The sequence below is a fragment of the Hyperolius riggenbachi genome, chromosome 3 (assembly GCF_040937935.1).
Source record: "Hyperolius riggenbachi isolate aHypRig1 chromosome 3, aHypRig1.pri, whole genome shotgun sequence".
NCBI classification, from domain to species: Eukaryota; Metazoa; Chordata; class Amphibia; order Anura; family Hyperoliidae; genus Hyperolius; species Hyperolius riggenbachi.
In genome coordinates this window covers 107455982-107481022 of record NC_090648.1, presented here as the reverse complement: position 1 = coordinate 107481022, position 25041 = coordinate 107455982, and the positions used below count along the sequence as shown (strand labels likewise).

Below are 25041 nucleotides of genomic sequence, written 5' to 3'. Positions count from 1 at the left end.
TGAAGTGGGAGTCTACTTTTTGTTTAGACAAACAATCCATTTCATTGACCTGTATAGATTAAAGGACTTTGTGGCAAACCTTAGTTTGGCTTGTTGACATTATTTTTATATGATATAAAACACAGCTACTCCAGTGTTTCTTACAAAAAGAGGAGTGTAAACACTACAAGTAATCCTGTTTACTGAATCTATTAAAAAAAAACTTAACTTTTATTAAAATATAAAAAAAAGAAGTTGTTGGCTGTCTAGTTGCTCAAATAATCTTGCAAATATGATGCTGGACCTATGCGGTCTATGCTAAGTGGATAGGGGAGAGATTTTCCTCTCCTAGGTCCTCTAGCATCACTTAGTTAAACATAAAAATTACACCCCTCCCCACCAAATAACCCAACATGTTTCACTCCATTAACAGAGCTTTTTCAAGGGATAAAGTGTTAAAGATAAGTGCCAAAGTGATAAAGTGCAAAGTTTACATTTTAAAATAAGTTTAGAGACATAGCATAGAAGCTCATAGCATGATAGCAGCCAGGTTAAAATAAAAGTTAGGTTTTATACATTCAGTAAACAGGATTACTTGTAGTGTTTGCAAAAAGAGTGTGAAAGCTTGGGTGGTGTTGAAACTGAGCAACAATGCGCCCCCTAATTAGGTCAAATTAGTTATTTCCGACATTACCAATCTGCTCACGATCTATAATGGGATGGAGTTTCAGATCACTACTGCACAAAAATCGATCCAGTTATCGATCAGGAGCACATTGGACATGTTGAAAGCAATAGTTTCAACCCATTGATCTGATAGGAAATTGAACGGTATGTGGCTGGCATTAGTGCAGCTAATTACTCCTGCAGCAAGGTGGCAGTTTCTGGGCAGTCTGTAATCCAAACAGTATTCGAGAGCTACAATGAAGCACAACTTGAGCTTACTGGAGGTTTTGGAAATCCTTAAAAAGAACCCAAGGCGGAATTAAAAAAAAAAAAAAAATCTTAATAAGACCCAGAGGCATGTCATGTGCACAATGACTTGCCTCTGTGTCCTATCCCCGCTGCCAGTCCCCATGGGTCGCGGCTTGGCTTACGATTGGAGGAAGCTAGCAGAGGCTGGGAGAGCCTGTAATGGAGATGGCATTGCGGAGGAGGCTGATTGACAAGCCTTAGGTAAACAGAACGGCTAGCGACAAGCAGATTGTCGCTAGCCTGGCGATATTTTCAGGGGGGACAGCAAAGCGCAGGGGGAACTGGCAGAAGAACACATGCCTCTGGGTCCTATTAAGATTTTAAAATTCTGCTTCGGGTTTTTATGTTAATTTGTATGCAAATATATGCAGCTCGAAAATGGATCAATCAAGTCCCACCCAGGTCTAAATTGATTGGTAAATTTTCAAGCAGCATATATTTGCATGAAAAAAAAAATACATACATTTGCATGAGCTCGGAAATATTTGAATATTATTTATCAACCCTAATCATTATGTGTGGCATTACAGATAGATTAGTCTGCCTAAATGGAAACCATTAAAAGTAATAACAGTAGCTGATATTAAGTCTGCTGTCACTCCCTGAAGTCAACGTATTAGGGCTGTTTCACACTGACATTTTCAAGCCAAACGGATCATGTAAAGCTGATCCGGTCTCTGTTTCACCGGATCCGTAAGGCTTGTTCACACTGGCAAACGGATCCGTGAAAATGGATCTGATCACCGGTTGATCGGATCCGTTGCCACCAGGGCTGTGGCGTCGGAGTTGTGGAGTCGGGCAATTTTGGGTGCCTGGAGTCGGGAAAAAAATGCACCGACTCCGACTCCTAATGAATTTGTAACTGTAATTAAAATAGAAAATATGATAAAATGTTCTATTTCTCAGATAATAGTCATTAAAAATAATGTATATATACAGTATATATACAGTAATAGTTGTGCTTAGTCCACAAAAATTAAATAAACCAATCAAAATTAGTTACTTGTGCTGCTTCAATAAAGCAGTCCCCGTATTTTTAAGGTCAGATATACATATCTGATTGTGACTGTATATATGTGTACACAGGAATCTCTTCTATATACTAAATAACATCTATGCTGTAAGAATAAAGCCTGATGTGTAGCTGTGTCACTAATAGAGATGGTCAATGAGATGGAAATAATTCTGCACTGATGCTGATTTATGCAAATGTATGCACTCCCTTTGTTGATGAAATCAAATAATTTGATATGTTGTTAAAATTTGGTTTGGTGACTACAAATTAAAGGGTACCTGAGACGGATGAAAAGTAAAGTTTTATACATACCTGGGGCTTCCTCCAGCCCCCTTCAGGCCAATCAGTCCCTCGCTGTCCTCCACCACCCGGATCTTCTGATATGAGTCCTGGTAATTCAGCCAGTCAGTGCTGTCCAGCCGCATGCCGCTCCCACAGCCAGGAACCTTCTGCACCTGCGCAATAGTGCTGCACAGGTGTAGTATGCTCCTGGCGGCGGAGTGTGTGCATGCGCACTACGCCTGACTGGCTCAAGTACCTGGACTCCTAGCAGAAGATCCAGGTGGTGGAGGAGGACAACGAGGGACTGATTATCCTGAAGGCGGCTGGAGGAAGCCCCAGGTATGTATAAAACTTTAATTTCATCTGTCTCAGGTTTACTTTGTTAAACAGTAGTACTATACTCTACATATGCACTCCCCACAGAGCTGCAGGGAATCCACTGAGAATGCTGTGCACATTGAACACAGAGGTGTTGTCTGTCACCCATAAACCTTGTTCAGTTGTGCATGAAGAATGTGTAATAGAGGAAGAATCTCCTCATTCTTCTGCAGAGTACCTGCACATCACTCTTACATGTACCCACACTTACATTGCCTAGGGCCTGATAGATGTTCTTTGTTCCGGTTTGTACCTTTTACAAGTACTCTTACCAAGGACCAGTTTTAGTCTAAAGGGAATAAATATAGTAGTCTACATATCCTTCTCACTTCAGTTGTCTTGTAAAATTCCTAAGCGTTGGCAGTTAAGAGACGAATTTCATGTTTCATACTTTTAATCAACAAAATTGTAATATGCAAATTAGAGGAGTCGGAGTCGAGGAGTCGGAGTCGGTGGAATCCTAAACTGAGGAGTCGGAGTCGGTGGATTTTTGGACCGACTCCACAGCCCTGGTTGCCACTCCAGTTTTCCAATGAGTGGGCGGGTGAAGGAGGGTTCACTTACCCAGGCTTCCGTCTTCCTCCAATTGCGTCCCAAGTCGCGTCACGACTACCACGCTTCCACCTCAAACCCGAAAGGAGGAAGTGTGGTAGTCATTTGACGTGACTTGGAACGCAACACGGAGGTAAGAAACCCGCCTGATTACACTTGCGTCTCCGCAGACACCCCACCCACAGTGGAGAGTCCACACATCCCCCCCAGACCCCCAGTGGAGCATCCCCACATCCCCCCCAGACCCCTATCGCCTCGGCGGTCCGGAAAAATAAGTGCTGCAGCAAACTTGCGGTCCGCTCTGCAGATTGTGTGGAAACAGATCCGTTCAAATGCATGCATGTGAACGGTTCCATAGGTTACCATTGGATCCGTTCCGTTTGTACAGTATCCTTCCATTCCGATCCAGGAGCTGACCGTTTAATGCAGGTGTGAAACGGGCCTTAGGGAAATGACTGCAGGATCATGTGACCATGCCACTCAGCAGACGTGTCATATAAGAATGATGCAGAGATTAACGAGATGAAAGGGTGAAGCAGCTGGATAAAAGACCACAATGACCACCCCACCCCACGTCTTACTTTGGTTGGTAAGTTCTTCCCTCTGAGGACAAATCATTGCTGGGATCTGTACCTAGCAATCTAATCAAATGGCAGCCCTGAATATACTTTAGATTTGAGTGAACCATGAAACATTGTGGGTTAATGGGTTTACTGTAATAAGATATCAGTGCTCAACGTGGCAAATGGCCTGAGCAACACAATCTGCGCTTAATCAGCTTTTTTCCCAGTCTTTACGTCACGGTGGTTGCCAAGTGGTGGAACCAGTTTTTCTTTGTTTTCTTAAAACGTGAGCACCCCCCAGGCATCTGCCAACACTTCACTTTTTATAAAGATTAGCAAAGAAATGAATCCGGCACCATCCAAAGTTCTTTTACTTTTTATCTAAAGACTGTCATACATAACAGCAACGTTTCGGAGCAGTATTCATGCTACTTTATCAAGCTATGACAGTCTTATAACACGTTACATCAACAGTTTATATCTATATCTATATATTATATTATATATAATAGACTAAGTGCCTCAACCTTCAAACAAGAAGAAGAAGTACTTTGCATGAGAAAATTTATGCGTGCTCAAACACCAAGTTTAAGGCCTCTTTTCCACGGACTGTTGAGCTGTGTGCGCAGCAAGCAGTTACCAGGCAGCAGCAAGCAGTTACCAGGCAGCAGCAAACAGTTACCAGGCAGCAGCAAACAGTTACCAGGCAGCAGCAAACAGTTACCAGGCAGCAGCAAACAGTTACCAGGCAGCAGCAAACAGTTACCAGGCAGCAGCAAACAGTTACCAGGCAGCAGCAAACAGTTACCAGGCAGCAGCAAACAGTTACCAGGCAGCAGCAAACAGTTACCAGGCAGCAGCAAACAGTTACCAGGCAGCAGCAAACAGTTACCAGGCAGCAGCAAACAGTTACCAGGCAGCAGCAAACAGTTACCAGGCAGCAGCAAACAGTTACCAGGCAGCACTGAGCAGTTGTGAGAGTTTGAGAGCCATTTCACTGCCTATTCACAGTCCATGGAAAAGAGGCCTTACCCTAGCAAGTCTGACATTGCAAATCTGGCCTAATTGGCTATTCATGAGGCAATGCTCATGCAAATGCATGCACAAACCAATACCACAAAGCAGTCACCCTGCTACATGCTACATTAGCACTATCCGGCTTAGTGCACACCAGAGCGGTTCGGCAGCGTTTTGCGATCCACTTGCGGCTGTGGATACGCTTGGGTAATGCATTTCAATGGGCTGGTGCACACCAGAGCGGGAGGCGTTTTGCTGAAACGCATACTCCTGAGGTGAGGCATTTTTTGGATTGCGGAGGCGTTTCTGCCTCCAATGTAAAGTATAGGAAAAACGCAAACCGCTCTGAAAAACGGCAGTTCAGAGCGGTTTTGCAGGCGTTTTTGTTACAGAAGCTGTTCAGTAACAGCTTTACTGTAACAATATATGAAATCTACTACACCAAAAACGCTTTACAAAACCGCAAAATGCTAGGTGAAATGCTACAGAAAAATAAGAAAAAGCGTTTCAAAATCTGCCCCCTTTTTATACAACTGGGGGGACCGCAGGGTCCCAGGCTCTCTCACTGCCTGGAAACCACAGCGGCACCCCGGAGGGGGAGGCTGGGTGGCGTGGACGACCCCCCCCCCCCCCCCCAAGTGTGGCCAGCGCCGGGGAGAGCCAGCCGTCTGCACCCACCTCCCAATATTAAAAACAGGCACTTACCTTAACGTCCATTGCGTTCTGCTACATGCGCATTAATTTGGGGGCACCACATGAGAAAGGAGAGAAGCATGGGTCACCCCGAGCTTTAGAGCTCAGGGCTGGCTCACATACAGCACTCCAGAATTGTTCGTAATCGATCGTTCAGAAAATTGTATCATTAGTGGCCATCTTAAAACATATTCACAACCCCATAGATAAATCTTTATTCCAGACACAGCTTGCGATATTTGACACTGTACAAATGCCATTCAGTCCAATGCAGATAATATTCCCTGTAACCAGTTATTCCAGGCTGGAGAGAAGCTGACTGCAGTATCATTCACAGAACTACGAGACAGCTGTGTGCAATAAGAGATCACTTGGGATCTACACTTTATCTCCAGCCTCTATACTCCAGATCTGGTGCAGGAACACGTGATGCTGATATTATTACCTATGATATTTCCGGTCTCGCTGGGAACGGCTGTACTTGGTTCGGACTAGGAGTAAAGAGTAGATGAGAAGCAAGAGGATGGCAGCCACAGCACCGATGATGACCAGCTGGCGTAAGGTGGCATTCAGCGCACGAGGACACCCACCAGGGGATAAGCTGAAGTGCCAGGATGCCGGAAGGAGGCAAGATATGCTGATCCTGGGGATTGAGAGATAAGAGTTGCCGTTACAAGCTGACAGAAAAGGAAAGTGATATCAGATCCGTGTGACAAGAAAACAAAAGCTCATGTCCGGCTACTCAAAAGCTGAAAGCATAATCCTGATTTTGCTTTGCAATGTATAGGAAAGCAGCACGCTGCACAAAGGGGGGTCATTGTCAAGTCTTCATACACACAAACGGTTGAATAAAATATCCTGCATGCACTGACTGCCCTGTATGGTTTCTATTAGTCTCAACTAAGTTCAGACTGCAGAGCCAGTCTTCATCTATGTCTCTGCCTGTCTGTGCCACTGTCTCTGCCAGTTTGTGTCTCCGGTTGTATCTGGCACTTTCAGTGGCATCCCCTGAGGGAGGTGTGACAACTTCACACTTGTATTTTCCTGTAATCAGAATATATTGCACATCTTGGGCCTCATCCAATGTAACTACATTTTCACCACTTCAGAATCCAGAAGTCTCCTTACTCAGTGTAACAGTCTATGGTACATCTGCACTGCCTTCTCATCGCTCTGCCCTGGCCTGTCTGTCAGGGAAATTCCCACTGACAGCTATGAGGCTAAGAATTAATTCTGGATATATGCAGAGGACAAAGGTACAGAACGCACCATACAAGATATGGAGACCTCTGGCTTTGAGTGTTCATTTCCACCCAACACAGACAATACTCTTTAGGAGAACCTTAAAGAGTAACTGTCAGGCTGCAAAAGCTAATTTAAACCTCTATTCTTCTGTGTTAAACAGTTTAGAAGGAAGCCAAATAGGCAACACTGAAGTTAAAAATCTCTCTTACTTTTGATGTGTGCTGAACAGCAAGGATGTTAGACCCAAGCTCTTAAAAGGACGAAAGGCCGCATACCATACTGCAAAGCATTCTGGGGCTGCTTGGGTCCTCCCCTCGGCTGCTAGTGAGAAGGTACAGGGTCAAGTTACAACAACAGCAGCTCACAGCACTGATAAATCTCTGGGCAGAGTACCCTGCAGGAGTCCGCTATTGTTCCTAGCCACATGGCTAATTAATATTCACTGCACAGTAGTGTTGTATTTTTTTGTGAGTGGAATCATCAGGAAGCAGGCAGGACATGAAGACACATTTGGCTTCATCGGAGACAGACAAACATGGAACCTGCCATGAGCTGTCAGGAGCATCATTCTCTGCAAATACTATATAAAAATTCTGTGAAATCCAAACGTGGACAGTGAAATGCATATGTAATGTAAGTATAGCCAATCTTTAGCTACTGATATATGTGTTTTTTTTCCTCTGAGACCTTATACCTAACAGCTCCTCTTTAAAAGGACACCTAAAGTGAGGGGGGTGTGGAGGGGGTCATATTTATTTCTTTTTAAGCAATACCATTCTATTGTGTGGGATAGAGGGAAAAGACCCACTTTTGAATTACAAACTTTGTCTCAAGGGACCTCAAATATAGCCCACCCTTTCCCAATTTCAGCTTACAATAATCGCAAGCAACCCAGCCATCCAAACTAATAAAAGTTACTTGTAATAGCATACATTTCTGCATATTAATATCAAAACTGTGTATTTTTTTTCTTCAGAATTGTGGTACATCACAGAAACTATCCTGTCCAGAAAAACCCAACAGATTAGCAGCATGGCTTAGACATTTACATCTTTGTACAGTGTCATACATGACTCTTATAATTACGTATTTTGTACAGTGGAGGCCGTGACAAAAAAAAACACAAAAGCAAAAAACAAGAATGAAGACATTTGCCAAAGGGGGTTTGTGACACATGACACACTGCTAGAGGTAGCTAGTGCTGCCTGGTGACTTTGGTTTTCAATTTCACTGAAAATCACCACAACAAATAAGTGGTTCAAGAATAATTGTAGTAATTTAAAGTTAGTAAAAAGTGTCCATTTCAGAACTAAGTGAAGTATGAGCTGCATTGGAATTTGCCATCTTGCTGCAGGTGTAATAAGTTGCACAGAGTAGGAGAAGCTGGTTACTCATTTCCCACATCTGGACTAATCCACTAACAGCAAGCTTAAACATTCTTAGAGCAGGAGACCTGGGTTCGATTCTCAGCTCTTCCTGTTCAGTAAACCAGCACCTACTCAGCAAGGAGTACTTCGGCCAGACTCCCTCACACTGCTACTGCCTATGAAGCGCACCCTAGTGGCTGCAGCTCTGGAGCTTTGAGTGCACCAGGAAAAAAGTGTGATAAATGTTATTTGTCTAGTCTTATATCACAGACTATGTCAAGGACTCTGGAGAATAGTTGTGTTTTACATGTAGACTCTCGCATACAGTACTGTATATGGAAGCTGAAATAAGGTTTGTCAGGAATCATTGCAACGTATCGAGTGGAGCTGAAGGGATTGCCCCTTTGTCAAAAATGTTTCACTTTTAACACTTCTCCAGATTAAAGGGAAACAAACTGGCTATACTGCAAAGTTCAATTTACCTGGGGCTTCTACCGCCCCTCTGCAGACGTCCTATGCCCATGCCGGGAGAAACCGATCCTCTGGTCCCCCGCCCCGGCTTACTTCCGCTTTCTGCAATTTTAATATTGTGGGCCACTACGTCTGCGTGGACTTAGCCATGCGCATCCGCGCTCACGTTACCAGGGGCTTCCTGCGCAGGCATATACGCATAGCTTTCTGCCAATGTGGCAAACAGATCAATCCTGTCAATCAATCTGAATCGGACCAGAAAGGGAGCAATTCGCCATACACTGCACACAGATTTTAAAAAGATTTTACCATAAAATCTATTGAACTTTATCGAACAGAGCAACATTAAGGGGCATCGATCTACCGCCGCCTGTGATTGAGGGAAATTTATCATCTGGTCATAATTTTGATCTTTGTTTAATCAATTGAATTTACGATTGATGCAGCTCACCGTATCACAGATAACTGGCAGATTTGATCGTAGTGATTGAATCTGTCAGTAAAACTGGATGCGTGTATGGAAACCATTAGTCCCAGTGCGTACCCTCTGATTCCCACTCATGGATACTCACCGCCCCATATTGGAGGCTGGTTAGAAGAGAAGCGCACAGGTAGAGCAGGAAGAGCACTTCACCCCATAACTGAGGCTTTATCACCGCACGCCATCCAGGCTACTCACAGACATGTCTGCTACCTGAAGAAAAAAAATAGATCACCTTATATAGATTCATATTAAACAATGTCAAATACACTAAACTGATCAGGTAATGCAATATACTTGTATTACTTATTTTAGCTATCTTGTAAAGTATAACCTTATCTCCTGCAGCGATTATATAAAGTAAGACAGGAGCAGAGCATGCACGTGTACCTGTACTGTTCACACGTCATTAGCACTTCAGCAGATATTTGATAATGACTTTAATGCTGGGCATACACTGCTCGATTTGCCGCTCGATCGATTCCCCGCCCGATTCCACTGGCGATTCTCTTATCTTCCGCTCGACTTTCTTATCTTTTACATGGTCTTCAATGCGGAATCGAGCAGCGAAATGATCGGGCCGGAGTTCGGACAAGTTGAGAGATTAGGAGAGACCACATCTTATTTGCGATCAGTATAAATTGTGCATACACAGGCACAACCTTTGTTTTATGGTAGACTTCTGTACAGATATGCTGCTAGCCTAGCGACACGTTCTGTCACTATGGGGGGGCGCAGTACATGAGGAAGCAGCATATGCATTTTCCACGATGTGCTATGGAAAACACATACCGTATATACTCGTGTATAAGCCCACCCGTGTATAAGCCGACCCCCCAACTTTTGCCTAAAAAATGTGGGAAAAATGATTGACTCGTGTATAAGCCGGGGAGGGAATGCAAAGGTCTTAGGTCATTGTTCCATTTGCCATACACTACACAACAAGAACCCAATCCAGCATATGTGGCGTGGTTTAGGAGGATATGCGGCCATTACTGTGCCCCTGCTCCCCTTCCAAAGCAAAACGGAAATTAGAGTTGTGTGCGTCTCGGCCAAAGTATCCCACTCTACTACATAGTGCTGTGTGATTAGGGCACATATGTAGCCAACTAGCCATGACTGTGTCCTCATCCCCTCTCCAGGGCAGAGCAGTATGTAAACAAAACATGCATTTTAGCCAGAGTATGCCCCTCTACACAATGATGAATGTATGGGGCACATATGCAGACATGACTGTCCTGTCCCCTCTCCAAAGCAGAGCAGTAGGTATGTAAATAAATCATGCATTCTAGCCAGAGTATCCCCCTCTACACAATGATTAATCAACAGGGCACATATGTAGCCATGAGGGTTTCCCCTGCCCCCCTCCAGAGCGGAATAGTATTTAAATGACAGCGGTGTCCCCCGAGTGCCTCCCCTGCATACGTACTGTGGTTTAGCCGCACTGACAGTGTCGGCTGTGTCTCCCCCTTCCCCCGTCAGAGCAGAGCAGCATGTAAATATCAGCAGTGTGCTGATCCGAATGCCGCTCTCCCTGTGTGCAAAGTTAAAAGCAGCGGTGCGGGCTTCCTCCACTTACTTTCTAAAGTCCGTCCGTGCTGCGGGGATTCCTCTATAGCAGGTCTGATGCCGGCTCATCTCTATGACGCCATCTAGTGACGCTTCTGTCATAGAGATGAGCCGGCATCAGACCTGCTATAGAGGAATCCCCGCAGCACGGACGGACTTTAGAAAGTAAGTGGAGGAAGCCCGCACCGCTGCTTTTAACTTTGCACACAGGGAGAGCGACATTCGGATCAGCACACTGCTGATATTTACATGCTGCTCTGCTCTGACGGGGAAAGGGGGAGACACAGCCGACGCTGTCAGTGCGGCTAAACCACAGTACGTATGCAGAGGAGGCACTCGGGGGACACCGCTGTCATTTAAATACTATTCCGCTCTGGAGGGGGGCAGGGGAAACCCTCATGGCTACATATGTGCCCTGTTGATTCATCATTGTGTAGAGGGGGATACTGCGGAGGGGACATTGGAATGGTGCCCCGTGTATAAGCCGACCCCCCCACTTTTGGACCACTTTTTTGGTCCAAAAAATTCGGCTTATACACGAGTATATACGGTATGCGATTCTGCCTAGCGTGTTCCTACCCAAAGTGGGAGAGTGAAGAAGGGAAACAATTCCCTTGGCCTGCTCTCAGGAAGAGACTATCTGCTAGCTCAAATATCTTGATGATTCAAATGCGCACAGCAATGATTGCCTATGAGCCGGTTTCCATTAGATGCAAAATCCGCATCCAGAACACACAGCAGTGTTACTACTTTTCAACGCTGCATGCTGTTTTCTCGTGCATGTTTGCATTCACATTTTTGCACATATTTTCGGGTGCTCAATCAATAATGTTAATGGGACTTTCTTCTTGCATTCACATTTATAAAACGCATGTATGCGTATGAATTCCCATGTGAAATTTGCATCTGAAAAATGATATGCGAATTGCATGCCTCTAGTGGAAACATACCAAGTGTTTTTACCTAGCACTAATTTAAAGATAATTTAAATGACAACTGTAGTGAGAAGATTATGGAGGCTGCCATATTTATTTCTCCTTTTAAACAATCACAGTTGTCTGGCAGCACTGCTGGTCTATTTGGCTGCAGTGGTGTCAGAATCACATGATAAACAAGCATGCAGTTATTCATGTCAGATGTGACAATGTCAGAAACACCTGATCTGCTGCATGCTTGTTCAGGGTCTATGGCTAAAAGTGTTAGAGGCAGAGGATCAACAGGACAGCCAGGCAACTGGCATTGCTTATAAGGAAATAAAAATGGCAGCCTCCATAATCCCCCTCACTTCAGTTGTCCTTTAAAGTTTTCCACTATGTCAGTATTTGGCTTCCAGTCCAGTTTTGCCGAAGTGCCCTGGAGTGTGTTTCCAGTCTGGTGCTGATACCAGGCTGTGAGTGAAGCTCGCCAGAAGGAAGCGTGGGATCCAAAGAGGAGTGACGTCATTCCCGCATGCCAAGGCTGTGCACCAACTGCTGGCCTGGATTAGGCAATCACAGAGCAGCAATGTCCAGAGCTGCAGGTTTCAGCAGAAGGACACACAGATGAGTCCTCATGTCAGTATTATGTCAAAGCAATATTATCAGGAAGGAATGTGGCTGAATTGTAAGAAAAATGAAAATGCACTTTATGAAAAATACTTCATCTTCTTTGTGTTTTTGATTGATATCAGAGGACTGGGGCTAATGGTCAATAAATGGCACGCATAATTATATATCCACTGCATGAAAGGAACTGAAGCTATCAGTGAAGCTATTTTATTGCACAATGTGCAGCATGCAGATGTAGAATCAATTGAATTAAAGGGAAAGTCTGAGCAACCTAAAAATAAAAAAAATCCACTTACCTGGGGCTTCCTCCAGCCCCTGGCAGCCGTCCTGTGCCCTCGCCACAGCTCCGGTGGCTTCCGGTCCCCTCCGGTGCAGAAGCTGACCTCGCCAAGTCGGCTTCTTCTGCGCTCCAGCATGCGGTTCACTGGTCGCCCCAACGTCACCCGGACTGTACTGTGCAGGCGCAGAACTACTGTGTCTGCACAGTATAGTCCGAATGATGTCAGTGTGGCTCTGAGAGCGGCCCGCGCATGCGCAGTGGGGATCTTACACCAGAGGGGAACCCGGGCCACCATCAGTGAGTGGAGCTGCTGCGAGGGCACAGGACGACTGGCAGGGGCTGGAGGAAGCCCCAGGTAAGTGGAGTTTTTTTTATTTTTGTGGTGCTCGGAAGTGTCCTTTAAGGGTGCACTGGTGTGGCAGTGAATACTGTAGTGTTTCTTTGTAATGTGTTCGAGGCCTGGAACCCACTAGCGTGCTTTTTTGAGCATTTAGGGAGCTCTTTAAATCGCTAAAGATTTTCCTAAATGCTCTGCCAATGTAAATAAATTTAACAAATTCCACAGTAGCAATTGCAATTAGCAAAATCGCAATTACAGGATATGCTGCATTTTGGGAGTGTTTGAGCTTCTTTATAAAGTATTGAAGCACTGGCAAATCAATCATGAATCGCTAGAAAGGACCAACCAGAATTAAAAAAAAATCGCTAATTGCAAATCGTTATCACAATCACTACTACTGCAGCCAAACAGACTAGCAGGGCTGCCAAGCAACTGGCATTGTTTAAAATGAAAATATGGCAGCTTCCATATTCTTCTCAGTACAGTTGTCCTTTAATGCTTCAGGGTGGCCTACTGAGTGTGCCTTTACAGGCTGCAGCTCTCAAGTGCTTTGAGTCACAGAGGAGAAAATCACTTTGTGAGTGCTGACATATCATCTATCACTAATCACTAAGGCCCTGTTTCCATTTGTGCCAGCTTGTCTTCGAGACGCACGCTGACACTTAAGATAGCCATACATCCGGCGATGATAGGCAGATTCAACCAAGAGACAAATCTATCTCTGATTGAATCTGATTAGAGAGAGATCTGTCAGCTGCTGATATCACTCGACGATAGGGCCGTGCACCCGATCGACCACGATGGCCTGACATCTTGCAGCATGTCAGATTGACATGCTTGGCCTGCAATTGGTCACATCGTCGATTGGGCATACACTTGGTGGCACTCATTTTCATCCCATTTGATAATTAACGAATCAGATGGTCGATTGGCTGCCAAGTTGCTAGATGTATGGGTAACTTTATTCTGATGAGAGTCCGAATCCCCTCTTCCCCCCGCACGTGAATTCAGAAGCAGCCTAGATTTCAATATGCTGTGATTAACCAACCAAATTCAGGTGACGGGAGTTCGCCCCTAGTGGAAACAAGCCCTTAGGGCTCGTTCACACCTAAGTGGGAATCACACTATTGTACCCCATTTATTGTACCCTGTGGCAGTGTTCTCACTGCTACGGTCACAGGTGGTTTGCAATTAGCGATAATCTCAAACTTGTTACATGCAGCGTTTTGGCAGCGATTCTGGAGCATCGCAATTAGCATATATAGAACCGCTAATCGTGATCACTCCCAAAATGCTACTTTGTAAAGTGGTTTTTCCACATTAAATCACTGAGAAGCTAACGCTAATCGCTAGCGTTTAGCAATTTTAGATGTGAACGGGGCCTTATGCTATCTTTCCTAGCATCACTTCCCCTTCCATAATACATTATTGCTATACTCAACATCTATACTGATTCCTACTATTATTATTCCCAGACTTTCCCACAGCGATGTCTGCACTAATTTTCCACACAGTAACCTAATATTACATATACTAGCAAACCCAAGCCCGTTTAATAACGGGCTCTAGGTCTGTGTTTCTCGGCGCGCGCACGCCTGCCACCCGCGGAACACCCGGCCGCCCGGTCGGCTCCCTGGCCCCCTCCTCATATCTCTGTGAGGCTGGGTCCATGCTGCGCACATGCGCAGTGGCAAAATGCATGGACCCAGCTACACAGGGACAGCGACAGCTGGAATAAGTACACGCGCCGGAGAGGGGAGAGCGGCCGCTGTTAAAGAGACACTGAAGCGAAAAAAAAAATATGATATAGCGAATTGGTTGTGTACTATGAATAATTACTAGAAGATTAGCAGCAAAGAAAATATTCTCATACTTTTATTTTCAGGTATATAGTGTTTTTTCTAACATTGTATCATTCTATATTATGTGCAGATTACACAACACTCAGCATTCAAAATGAGTCTTTCAGAGCAGTCTGTGAAGTAATGACCTCTCCTCTAGCAGAGAAAAAGTAAACAGTTCACTTACAGTTGAGATAATAAAAGTCAGATAACAGCCCTCTCCACGACTAAAGGCCCATACACACGTCGGATTTTTGCGAACAACCCATCGTTTGAACGTTCCGTCGTTCCCACGTCAAATCCGGCGTGTGTACAGACTATCGTTCGGGTGATAAGACTGGTACGCCGGATTTGACGTGCGAACGACGGAACGTTCAAACGACGGGTCGTTCGCAAAAATCCGACGTGTGTATGGGCCTTAAGACGTAGTCGGAGAGTTAATGGCTTGTTTGCATAGAGATAACTGCAGTTTCTTAACTCTTCCTGTACTGGAAACAATTAGACTGATGTATCTGATCTTAATGTTTTATTTCTTAGCTGTACTACACATACAAATCATAATATCATAATTTTTTTTTTCGCTTCAGTGTCTCTTTAAGGTTATAACAGCGGCAGGGACGGGCGGGGGGCACCACCTACCCATACTGGGGCACTAGACTGGCGGCCCTGGGGCACTACACTGGCGGCCCTGGGGCACTACACTGGCCGCCCTGGGGCACTACACTGGCCGCCCTGGGGCACTACACTGGCCGCCCTGGGGCACTACACTGGCCGCCCTGGGGCACTACACTGGCCGTCCTGGGGCACTACACTGGCCGTCCTGGGGCACTACACTGGCCGTCCTGGGGCACTATACTAGCCGTACTGGGGCACTATACTAGCCGTACTGGGGCAACTAAACTTCCTATACTGGGGCAACTAAACTTCCTATACTGGGGCAACTATGCTAGCTATGCCACTGCCCCCTCGCCCCCCCCCCCCCCCGGTAAACCAATCCACTGTCCACTAGGACGCGCACCCAACGTCCGCCGCCCGCCCCGCGGTCCCCGGAAAAATATTTGGTCAGAAAGTGGTCCCCGGGTCGGAAAAGGTTGGGAACCCCTGGTATAGTGTAAAATGCATGGGGCTGGCATGGTGGAAACAGTGTGATCCATAGTGTGTAAGATGATCATGTTCTGTATCTGCCCACCTGTAACAAATATGTGTAGTGTAAAATAGATTATAAGTCACTTCATCTTGTATCACAGAGGAGCCATGTTTTATAATCAGTAACACGGAAAGGTGGCTGGCGTAGTATATTGCCAACAGCTGCAGAGGAATACGTTTATTAACCATTTGAGGACCAGAGGTTTACACCCTCCTAGTGACCAGGCAATTTTTTACAATTTGCACTGTGCAGCTTTGCAATAATATATTGCACCCAAATGAATTTTACCTCTTTTTTTACCACTAACAGGGCTTTCTTTGGTGATCTCTGATTGCTGATGCAAGCTTTAGGTTTTTTTAATTGATAAAAAATCATCCTTAAAAAAAAAAAAAAACTATTTCCTTTAATTCCCCCTCCTTCCCTCTAAATTGTCCCTAGACTGCGATCTGTACACTACACTATTCCTACATGGCATAGGACTATGGCAGGGATTAGATTGTGAGCCCATCCGAGGGACAGATCAGTGTCAGTGACACTCACAGTACAGCGCTGCATCACAGCACTGTACACATTTATATTACCTTTTTTTCCCGTTAATGCAGCCTGCCAGCTCCCATTGCTGCTGGCAGGCTGTTCACGGTGGCTCCCTGTGTTGTCTGCAGGGAACAAGCGCGCAGTCATCTTGCGAGGACTGCGATGATGCCAACCAGCGTTAGGTGGTTCCAGGAGAGCCACTCTGCGACCCCCCATTGGGATTAGGCAGTCACAGAGTGGTTTAAGTGGCCACTAATTTCTAGAAAAAATTCGTTTGAGCGATCAGAAATTGGTTGTAAATAATCACTGTTGATGGGCACAATCGATTACGAACAATTATAAAAATAGTCGTCTGATTGGATTTTTGTCAAACCAAAATTTGGATTTTCGTGTTGGTTGTGATAGATAGGAAGCAAAGATTGGTTTGTTAATAGTGTAGTGAACAATTTCACTTCCGATCAGAATTATTTGATCGCTTGAACAATTTTTCGATAGAAATTGGATCATTAGTGGTCACCTTTACTTTGCGTCGCACACGCAGATGTATAGAGGTAATGACTGAGAGAACAAAACATAACGTGTATCATTAAATGCTGATGGTAATCTAGTAGTAATAAGACAGCACAGTGGAACTGACCATATAGGCAAGATAATATGATTGTGTATTCATGAGTGAGGCTGTATTGCCACTTGAGCTGAGAATGGACATTTTTTTGTCCGTTTTTTGCTCATCACAAAACTGAAAGTGAATGACTCCTATTTTATTTATAGGAGCCATTCACACTTGTAACTCTGCAACAGATCTGTGGGACTCATTGTGGTAAGTAGGGCTGAACGATTTTAGGAAACGATGGAATTGTTATTTTTCTGTCAGAAATTGCGATTTCCATTCGATTCACAATTTTCTCTTTCCACCTACGTCATCAGCTGGGCGGGCCGGCCACAAGGATCAGTTTGTGAGCAACTTAGGAGTCCTTCCTTGTCTCTCTGAGAGTCCGCTGGCCTGTCAGTCAAGCTTCAGCCAGTTATCAAGCCTGGAACTACAATTCTTTCTTATGCTGGGAATACCAGGCTCGATAGATAATTTCCGACATGTCCGATCACCGTTCGATTGTACTGCCGCTCGATTCCTCATTGAAGTGAATTGAAAAAAAGATAAGAAAATCGAGCGGGCAAAACGATCAGGCGCAGAATCGACCTGTGTAATCCCAGCATTAGGATTAATCACAGCTCCTTTGCACAGTGCCCAGTAGCACACAACAGCTCTGAAGATCACCACATCATGCTGTGCCTTATCCAGACTTCCTGTCTGTTTGTTAAGCCCCATACACACGCTCAACAGCGGTCTTTTATACAGCAAAATTGTTGAACAACTTTTGTTGTGAAACAAGCTGAAACAGCTAAAAAAGTATTTTGCTATTGTTCAAAGAGCTGATAAGAAGTCAACCCAACAGTTGGATTGACTTCTTATCAGCCTTTTGAACAATAGCAAAATACTTTTTTTTTTAGCTGTTTCAACTTGTTTCACAACAAACGCTGTTCAACAATTGTGCTGCATAAAAGACCGCTGATGAGCGTGTGTATGGGGCTTTACTGTAACAAAGCAGGCAGAGCTGTGATTAATCCTAAACAAAGCAAAAAAAAAATTGTACTTTCCAGGCTTGATAACTGTCCGAAGCTTGACTGACAGGCCTGCGGACTCTCAGAGAGCTATATTATGGTGGCCACTAATGATCCAATCTTTTTCATCCAATCTTACCAAATCTATATGGTAGAAGAGTAAAATGAGTGAATATAATGAATAGATACTATAGGCAGTCCCTTATATTACATAGAAATGGTAAGATTGGATGAAAATGGTTGGATCATTAGTGGCCAAGTTGCTCCCAAACTGATCCTTGTGGACCCACCCAGTTGATGATGTAGGCAGTAGGAGTGAGCCACTGGGAGTGTAGAGAGCTGCTGCTACTATGCATGGAGAGGCGAGCTGTTTCTGCACAGCGGACTTTAGGAGGAGGAGGACGGGAAAACCGCAGCTTTGACGATCCTGTGACCATCTTGCCCCAAATCACGATTTCGGTTTCAAAATAAATCATCCACCCCTAGTGGTAAGCGGGCCACACTTCTGTGCCGTCTGAGATCATCCTGGGCAGGCAGATACGTTCACCATATAGCCTATAGTGGAAACGCATCAGCCCTGGGCTACAGCTGGACCACAGTGGACCATCAGATAGGACACTTCACTGTCCACAAATGATCTGCTGCAAGTGGGAAACTATCCTAAGTAGTAATACATACAACACATGAAAAGTATACAGTACAAAGTTAATGGTAGCACTGATCATACAGGAGTGGTGGTCAGGTCATTTATCAGTCCAGCTGTAGCACATACAATAGACAGACCGCACATACAAGGAGCAGCAAGGATAGAATAGTGCTTATAATGAAAGTGAAGTCGTACATTTGCAAACAGGTAACACATATAAAGAGGATGACAATAATGGCCCATACACATGTACTAGGCATGTCACCCAGTAAGGACCCATAAGCAAAATTGTAACTAGCAATGGCATGTCCATACAAGGATGATGGCTATAGTTCACAGCCTCACGTATAATATAAAGGATGGTGAAGTACAGATCAGCCAAGCACATATTACAGGAGTGAAGAGTGTTAAGGTGCCCATACACTTGCTCAATTTTCCTGGCAGTTTCCACCATTATGATTGAATCTGCCAGTGATGCTGCAACCTGGCTGCCTGATTGTAATTTCGATCAATTTCCAGAGCTGATCAAAACTATTGATCAAAATAGGCTAAAAAGATCTTGTTTGAAAGGCAAAAGTCGGATGTGAGGCAACAGGAATGTTCAATTTTGGGATGACCTAACACACTCCTGTCCAGTTTCCCCCACCCACAATCTTAAATGTGTACTCCCAAATATCCCCAACACAATGCAGAGTGTTTGCAGTGACGTTCGCGCTCACCTATCCACTCACCTGTGCCACTCCTCCTGAGCCCTGTGTCTTCTCTCCATTAACGTCAAGGCTTCCTCGCGCTAGTCCAGTTTATAATTTAGGGGACCCAGCAGGAAACAGCTCTCCAATCACAGCACTGTCTACAGCACAAAGCATTGTGATTGGCCAAATAGTGTGGGCATAGTTTATTACAACCTATTACAAATCTATCTGAAACCTAAGAGTTGGTTCACACTTTGCGCTGTTTCAGTGCTTTGCTGATCAGCAAAGCACAGCTGCCAATGTATCCCTTTGGATACATTCACACTGCAGCGTTTGCAATCAATTGCAAATGCGCTGCATGCAGTGTTTTGGAGGTGATTGCTCTGTGATTCTCGTTCTATTGAATGGAAGAAGTTTTAAATCAGGATGATACCATTTATTGGCTAACTAAAATAAATAAGAATAAGCAAGCTTTCAGCCTTGCAGCCTTCGTCGGGCTTACATCCTGTTTGTTTGCAGGCTGATGGTACAGACAGCTATATACATGCAACATCAAAAGGGAAAACACAGATTTTTTTCAAGCATAAATACATGTCATTAAGATGCCTTAACTGAAACAGAACATCTAAATGGGGTGAGAGTTTGTTAGCTGAGATAAGGATCCTTGTTTACACCATGCTCACAGACCTGGGAGTTGGACTGACACAGAGGTCTATTGAATGGGAATCACAAGCACAAAGTGCACTGAATCGCGAGATTTTGCCTGCCGAATCACAATCACAGTCCCAAACGCAATTGCGGGCAAGCGCCAAATGTGAATGGGTGCTTTGGCGTGCCATTCACCCAACAATGTTAGAGGACTTTATGAGGTTTGCTGATGGCTCACCTAAACTAGACCAGCGCTGGTGTCTGTACCCCATGACAAAACGGCACATATGTAATGTGAGCATGTACATGTAGTCATGTCACACACCTCCCTCCCCCCCCCCCCCCCCCCCCGTAAAAGAGGCTGGGGAGAAGACACAAGAGGAGTGTGGCAGTGGACAGATGATGTCAACACTGCAAGACCCTGAGGGGTACACCTTTTAGATGGGGGGGGACCTGGCAGGCCATGGCGACTTTACGTACAGTATATGGCAATAATAGAACCCTCTCTGATCAAATTCAGGTAGATGGAAGCAGGTTAAACAACTGCTCCGTCACAGAGGTGTTGCAACACAGGCAGAGACTAATGATAGAATATAACAGGAGAGCATCACGTGTATGAAGCAGAGATGTACATGGGTTAGTGAGGACAGTACACATGGAGGTAGCGGGACACGTCACACAGGTAACACACACATGTGAACACACTATACAGGAAATGGCAGTCACCTCACACCCAGGCGTGAAGATCACACAGTCCTATAGACACACATACAGGGAACAGTCAGCCCTCTGCTGGGCTGGAAGTCCTCATACCTGCCTCGTCCCCCCGGTGCTGTCCCCGCTTCCCCCGGACACGTCACCGCGCTCCGGCACACGGCTCTCCCCGGGGAGGAGCTGTTAGGGGGTGTGTAAAACCCACAGTGCTCCAGAAGCCAGCCTCCCAACCACAGGCCGGTAACCAGGCGGCCCTAGCAACCGGACACCTGCTTGCATCTCGCGAGAATTTACAAGGACACGCGTTGACTTTGTGGCTGCGTAGCTGCTGAATGCACTAAGCGGCCATTTTTGATTTGGGCATACAATGCTGTGTATTATATAAGTAAATTGTATAGTGTATAATTGTAGGTAGAGAGGGGATATAAGTTACTAACGTCCCAACCGCCCGTTGGAAATCAAATATCCATGTCCCTTTTTAGTTCTACTTTTAGGTTTGATGTTCAGACCTGTATGAGTAGAAGTATTAAAGCTCTACATAGACAGCAATCAATTCTAGCTTGGATACCAGTTTAGGATATCTGTTAACCTTCCCATCTTTAATTTTGCACAATTCTTGTTCCAAAAGCAGTAAAAAAAATTTAAGCATTTCTTTATATTGTAAGCATTTTTGTGGGCCTCTTGCGGTCTTGCAAGCTGTCCGCAAGCCCTTGCGAGCAGTCCGCAGCAAGCATGCGTACAATATAAAAAAAAGCATGTTTTAATTTTTTGAAATAGATTAAATGTTTTTTTCTGTATTATTTGCTGCTATGGGCAGTAGTGCTGCCCATAGTTTTTTTTTTTTTTTTTTACACTTCAAATGTTTTATATTGGATACAATACAGATGTTGTACGTTCCTGCAAAATGCACATACACACCTTGTTTAACAGACATTCATCTGCAGATCAGACAATCATCTGTAGATCTGAAGATCCATCCTGGTGTATCTGATCTGCAGATGAATGTCTGTTAAACTAGAGTGACCAGACGTCCCGGATTGCCCGGGACACGTCCCGGATTCGGGGTCAGCTGTCCCAGGCTTAATGAGGTCCCGGGAAACGTCCCGCTTTCAGCAGCGGGACGTCCCGGCCTCGGGACTCTGGCCACTCTCTCCTCAATGAACTGGCGGCGGCCCGCAGCCCCGCTCCAGCCTCCTCTTCCGGTGTCTGTTTCCGACACCAGCAGGCGAGCAGGGCTACGGCAAGATGGCTGCCGGAGCCCTGTACTGGAGACCTATTTGTGTCACTAGTACAGGGCTTCGGGCGCCATCATGCCGTAGCCCTGTCAGCGCGGGAGACCAGAGCAGGAGGAACAAGACGGTCCCGGGACGGAGCAGCGCGCCAGAGGCCGGACACTTCTGCCAGGTGAGTAAATGCTTTCTTTTCCAGGTGAAATGTTTGCCCGCATTGTTTCTTTTCTGGTGAAATGTTTGCCCGCATTGTTTCTTTTCCAGGTGAAATGTTTGCCCGCATTGTTTCTTTTCCAGGTGAAATGTTTGCCCGCATTGTTTCTTTTCCAGGTGAAATGTTTGCCCGCATTGTTTCTTTTCCAGGTGAAATGTTTGCCCGCATTGTTTCTTTTCTGGTGAAATGTTTGCCCGCATTGTTTCTTTTCCAGGTGAAATGTTTGCCCGCATTGTTTCTTTTCCAGGTGAAATGTTTGCCCGCATTGTTTCTTTTCCAGGTGAAATGTTTGCCCGCATTGTTTCTTTTCCAGGTGAAATGTTTGCCCGCATTGTTTCTTTTCCAGGTGAAATGTTTGCCCGCATTGTTTCTTTTCTGGTGAAATGTTTGCCCGCATTGTTTCTTTTCCAGGTGAAATGTTTGCCCGCATTGTTTCTTTTCCGGTGAAATGTTTGCCCGCATTGTTTCTTTTCTGGTGAAATGTTTGCCCGCATTGTTTCTTTTCTGGTGAAATGTTTGCCCGCATTGTTTCTTTTCTAGTGAAATGTTATTGTTTGCCCGCATTGTTTCTTTTCTGGCGAAATGTTTGCCTGCAGTGCGTTTCTTTTCTGGCGAAATGTTTGCCCGCAGTGCGTTTCTTTTCTGGCGAAATGTTTGCCGCATTGCGTTTCTTTTCTGGTGAAATGTTTGGCCGCAGTGCGTTTCTTTTCTGGTGAAATGTTTGCCCGCAGTGCGTTTCTTTTCTGGCGAAATGTTTGCCCGCATTGCGTATCTTTTCTGGCGAAATGTTTGCCCGCAGTGCGTTTCTTTTCTGGCGAAATGTTTGCCCGCATTGCGTTTCTTTTCTGGTGAAATGTTTGGCCGCAGTGCGTTTCTTTTCTGGTGAAATGTTTGCCCGCAGTGCGTTTATTTTGTACTGACATGTTGCCCGCATTGCGTTTATTTTGTACTGACATGTTTGCCCGCATTGCGTTTATTGTCTGGTGAAATGTTTGCCCGCATTGCGTTTATTTTGTACTAACATGTTGCCCGCATTGCGTTTATTTTGTACTGACATGTTTGCCCGCATTGCGTTTATTTTCTGGTGAAATGTTTGCCTGCATTGTGTTTATTTTCTGGTGAAATGTTTGCCCGCATTGCGTTTATTTTGTACTGACATGTTTGCCCGCATTGCATTTATTTTATACTGACATGTTGCCTATTGCGTTTATTTTCTGGTGTCCGGGGTAACTGTTACTGCATTTATTATTTAATGGTCATAGATGGCTATGTTTGCTGCTTTGTGGTTACGGTATACTATTAGCATCACACAGTTTCTGCACACCCATGATACAAAGTCTCGTTTGTCCACATCATGGCGTAAACACTGCTTTCTTATGCCTCGCTGTTACATCATTACGTTAGCTCCGCCCATACAATGTCATGGCCACGCCCATTTTTTCGGTGCGGCGCGCTGCGCGCGCCGCAGCCCCCCTCCCCCAGTCTTCGCCACTGCGCGCTCCTCACTCCTTCCCACTTTTCGCCCCCCCCCCACGCCCCCCTCCCCGTCCCAGGTTGGACCCACAAAAATATGGTCACTCTAGTTAAACAAGGTGCAGGGGTGCTTCTAGCCATGTTGTCACTCCAGACGAGAAAATCTGTGGCGCCCCCCCACCCCCATGGCGCCCTTCCATGAAAATAATCATAATGCGGCAGTGTTTCATCAGAAAATTTGCAATGCTGGCAGTGTTTCACCAGAAAATACCGTAATGTAAGGCTGCAGAAGTGGGCTTATGGGCTGTGGACCAGTGAACTGATGCGGTGTCTATTTGACGCCGAAAGCCTGTTCACCACCTGGGGACACAACATCTGGCGGGGGGTGACTGCGGTCCCCCCTGCACTGCACTCATGCCCGCCTGGTCGGCCTGGCACTCTCTACAATGGGTCAGAAGGAGGCACAAAGGGGGACAGAAGGAGTCACAGGGGGACTAAAGGAGGCACACGGGGACAGAAGGAGGCACAGGGGACAGAGGTGGCACATGGGGACTGAAGAGGCACATAGAGACAGAAGGAGGCACAAAGAGATACAGAAGGAGGCACAGGAGGACTGAAGAGGCACATGGAGACAAAAGGAGGCACAAAGGGATACAGAAGGAGGCACAGGAGGACAGAAGGAGGCAGAGTGGGACTATAGGAGGAACAGGGGGGCAGAGGTAGCACATGGGGACAAATAAAGGCAAAGGGGACATAGGGAGGCACAGGGGGACAGAAGGAGGCACAAAGGGCACAGAAGGAGGCACAAAGGAGGAAAGAAGGGTGCACAAGGCACAGAGGTGACAGCTGCCTGCAACTTATGCTAAGTAGATTCAGCAGAAGCAAGTAATAGAACAGCCACAGGGGTGTGGCTTAATCTTGGAAGGGGCTTAATTTGGGGTGGGGCTTAATTCTGCAACATGGCGCCCCCCAGGACCAATGGCACTCCAGGCAATGGCCTGTACTGCCTATGCCTAGAGGCGCCCCTGACAAGGTGTGTATGAGATCTGCAGATATAATACACTATTGGCCTGATTCACAAAGCGGTGCAAACTGTTTAGCACGGGTGTGCTAAACAGTTAGCACGTGAAGTGCCATTCGCGGACTTTTGCGCGCGCAAAGTGCCACAATTGCAAAAGTCAGCGATTGCGCGAATCGCGGCACTTTGCGCGCGCAAAAGTCAGCGAACAGCACTTCACGTGCTAACTGTTTAGCACACCCGTGCTAAACAGTTTGCACCGCTTTGTGAATCAAGCCCTATGAATGCATTTTGCAGGAATGGATCTTTTGCAGGAACAGATCTTTTGTGTCTGTACAGCATCTTTGTGTTCAGCATCTTGCAAAGATTTCTATCTGATGGGAAGTTCAGCTCCATAGAAAAGACTGTGTAGAGTATGGCTCTCATACTACATGAAAGGGGGTAAAATTGGTCTGTGATCTTTCATTTTCCAAAGACTATGGTCTGATGTGTGTATGAGCCTTTACTCCTT

The 25041-nt window shown here is 45.5% G+C and overlaps 1 protein-coding gene across 3 annotated transcripts in view; it reads right to left on the bottom strand.

Annotated features, from left to right (window-relative positions):
• ENTPD4 (ectonucleoside triphosphate diphosphohydrolase 4) overlaps positions 1 to 20871 on the bottom strand; it is a 79559-nt gene extending 58688 nt beyond the window's left edge. For 2 of the 3 annotated variants that reach the window (XM_068274731.1, XM_068274733.1), the window contains exons 1-3: positions 20696 to 20871; positions 9110 to 9231; positions 5900 to 6097 (exon numbers count right to left, since the gene is read on the bottom strand). In XM_068274731.1, the coding sequence (XP_068130832.1) occupies positions 5900 to 6097; positions 9110 to 9117 (206 nt within the window). In that variant the 5' untranslated portion in view covers positions 9118 to 9231; positions 20696 to 20871. Of the gene's footprint in view, positions 1 to 5899; positions 6098 to 9109; positions 9232 to 19273; positions 19393 to 20695 lie in introns of all 3 variants that reach the window. The other variant, XM_068274732.1, reaches the window with a different exon arrangement.
• Positions 20872 to 25041: the final 4170 nt, after the last annotated feature.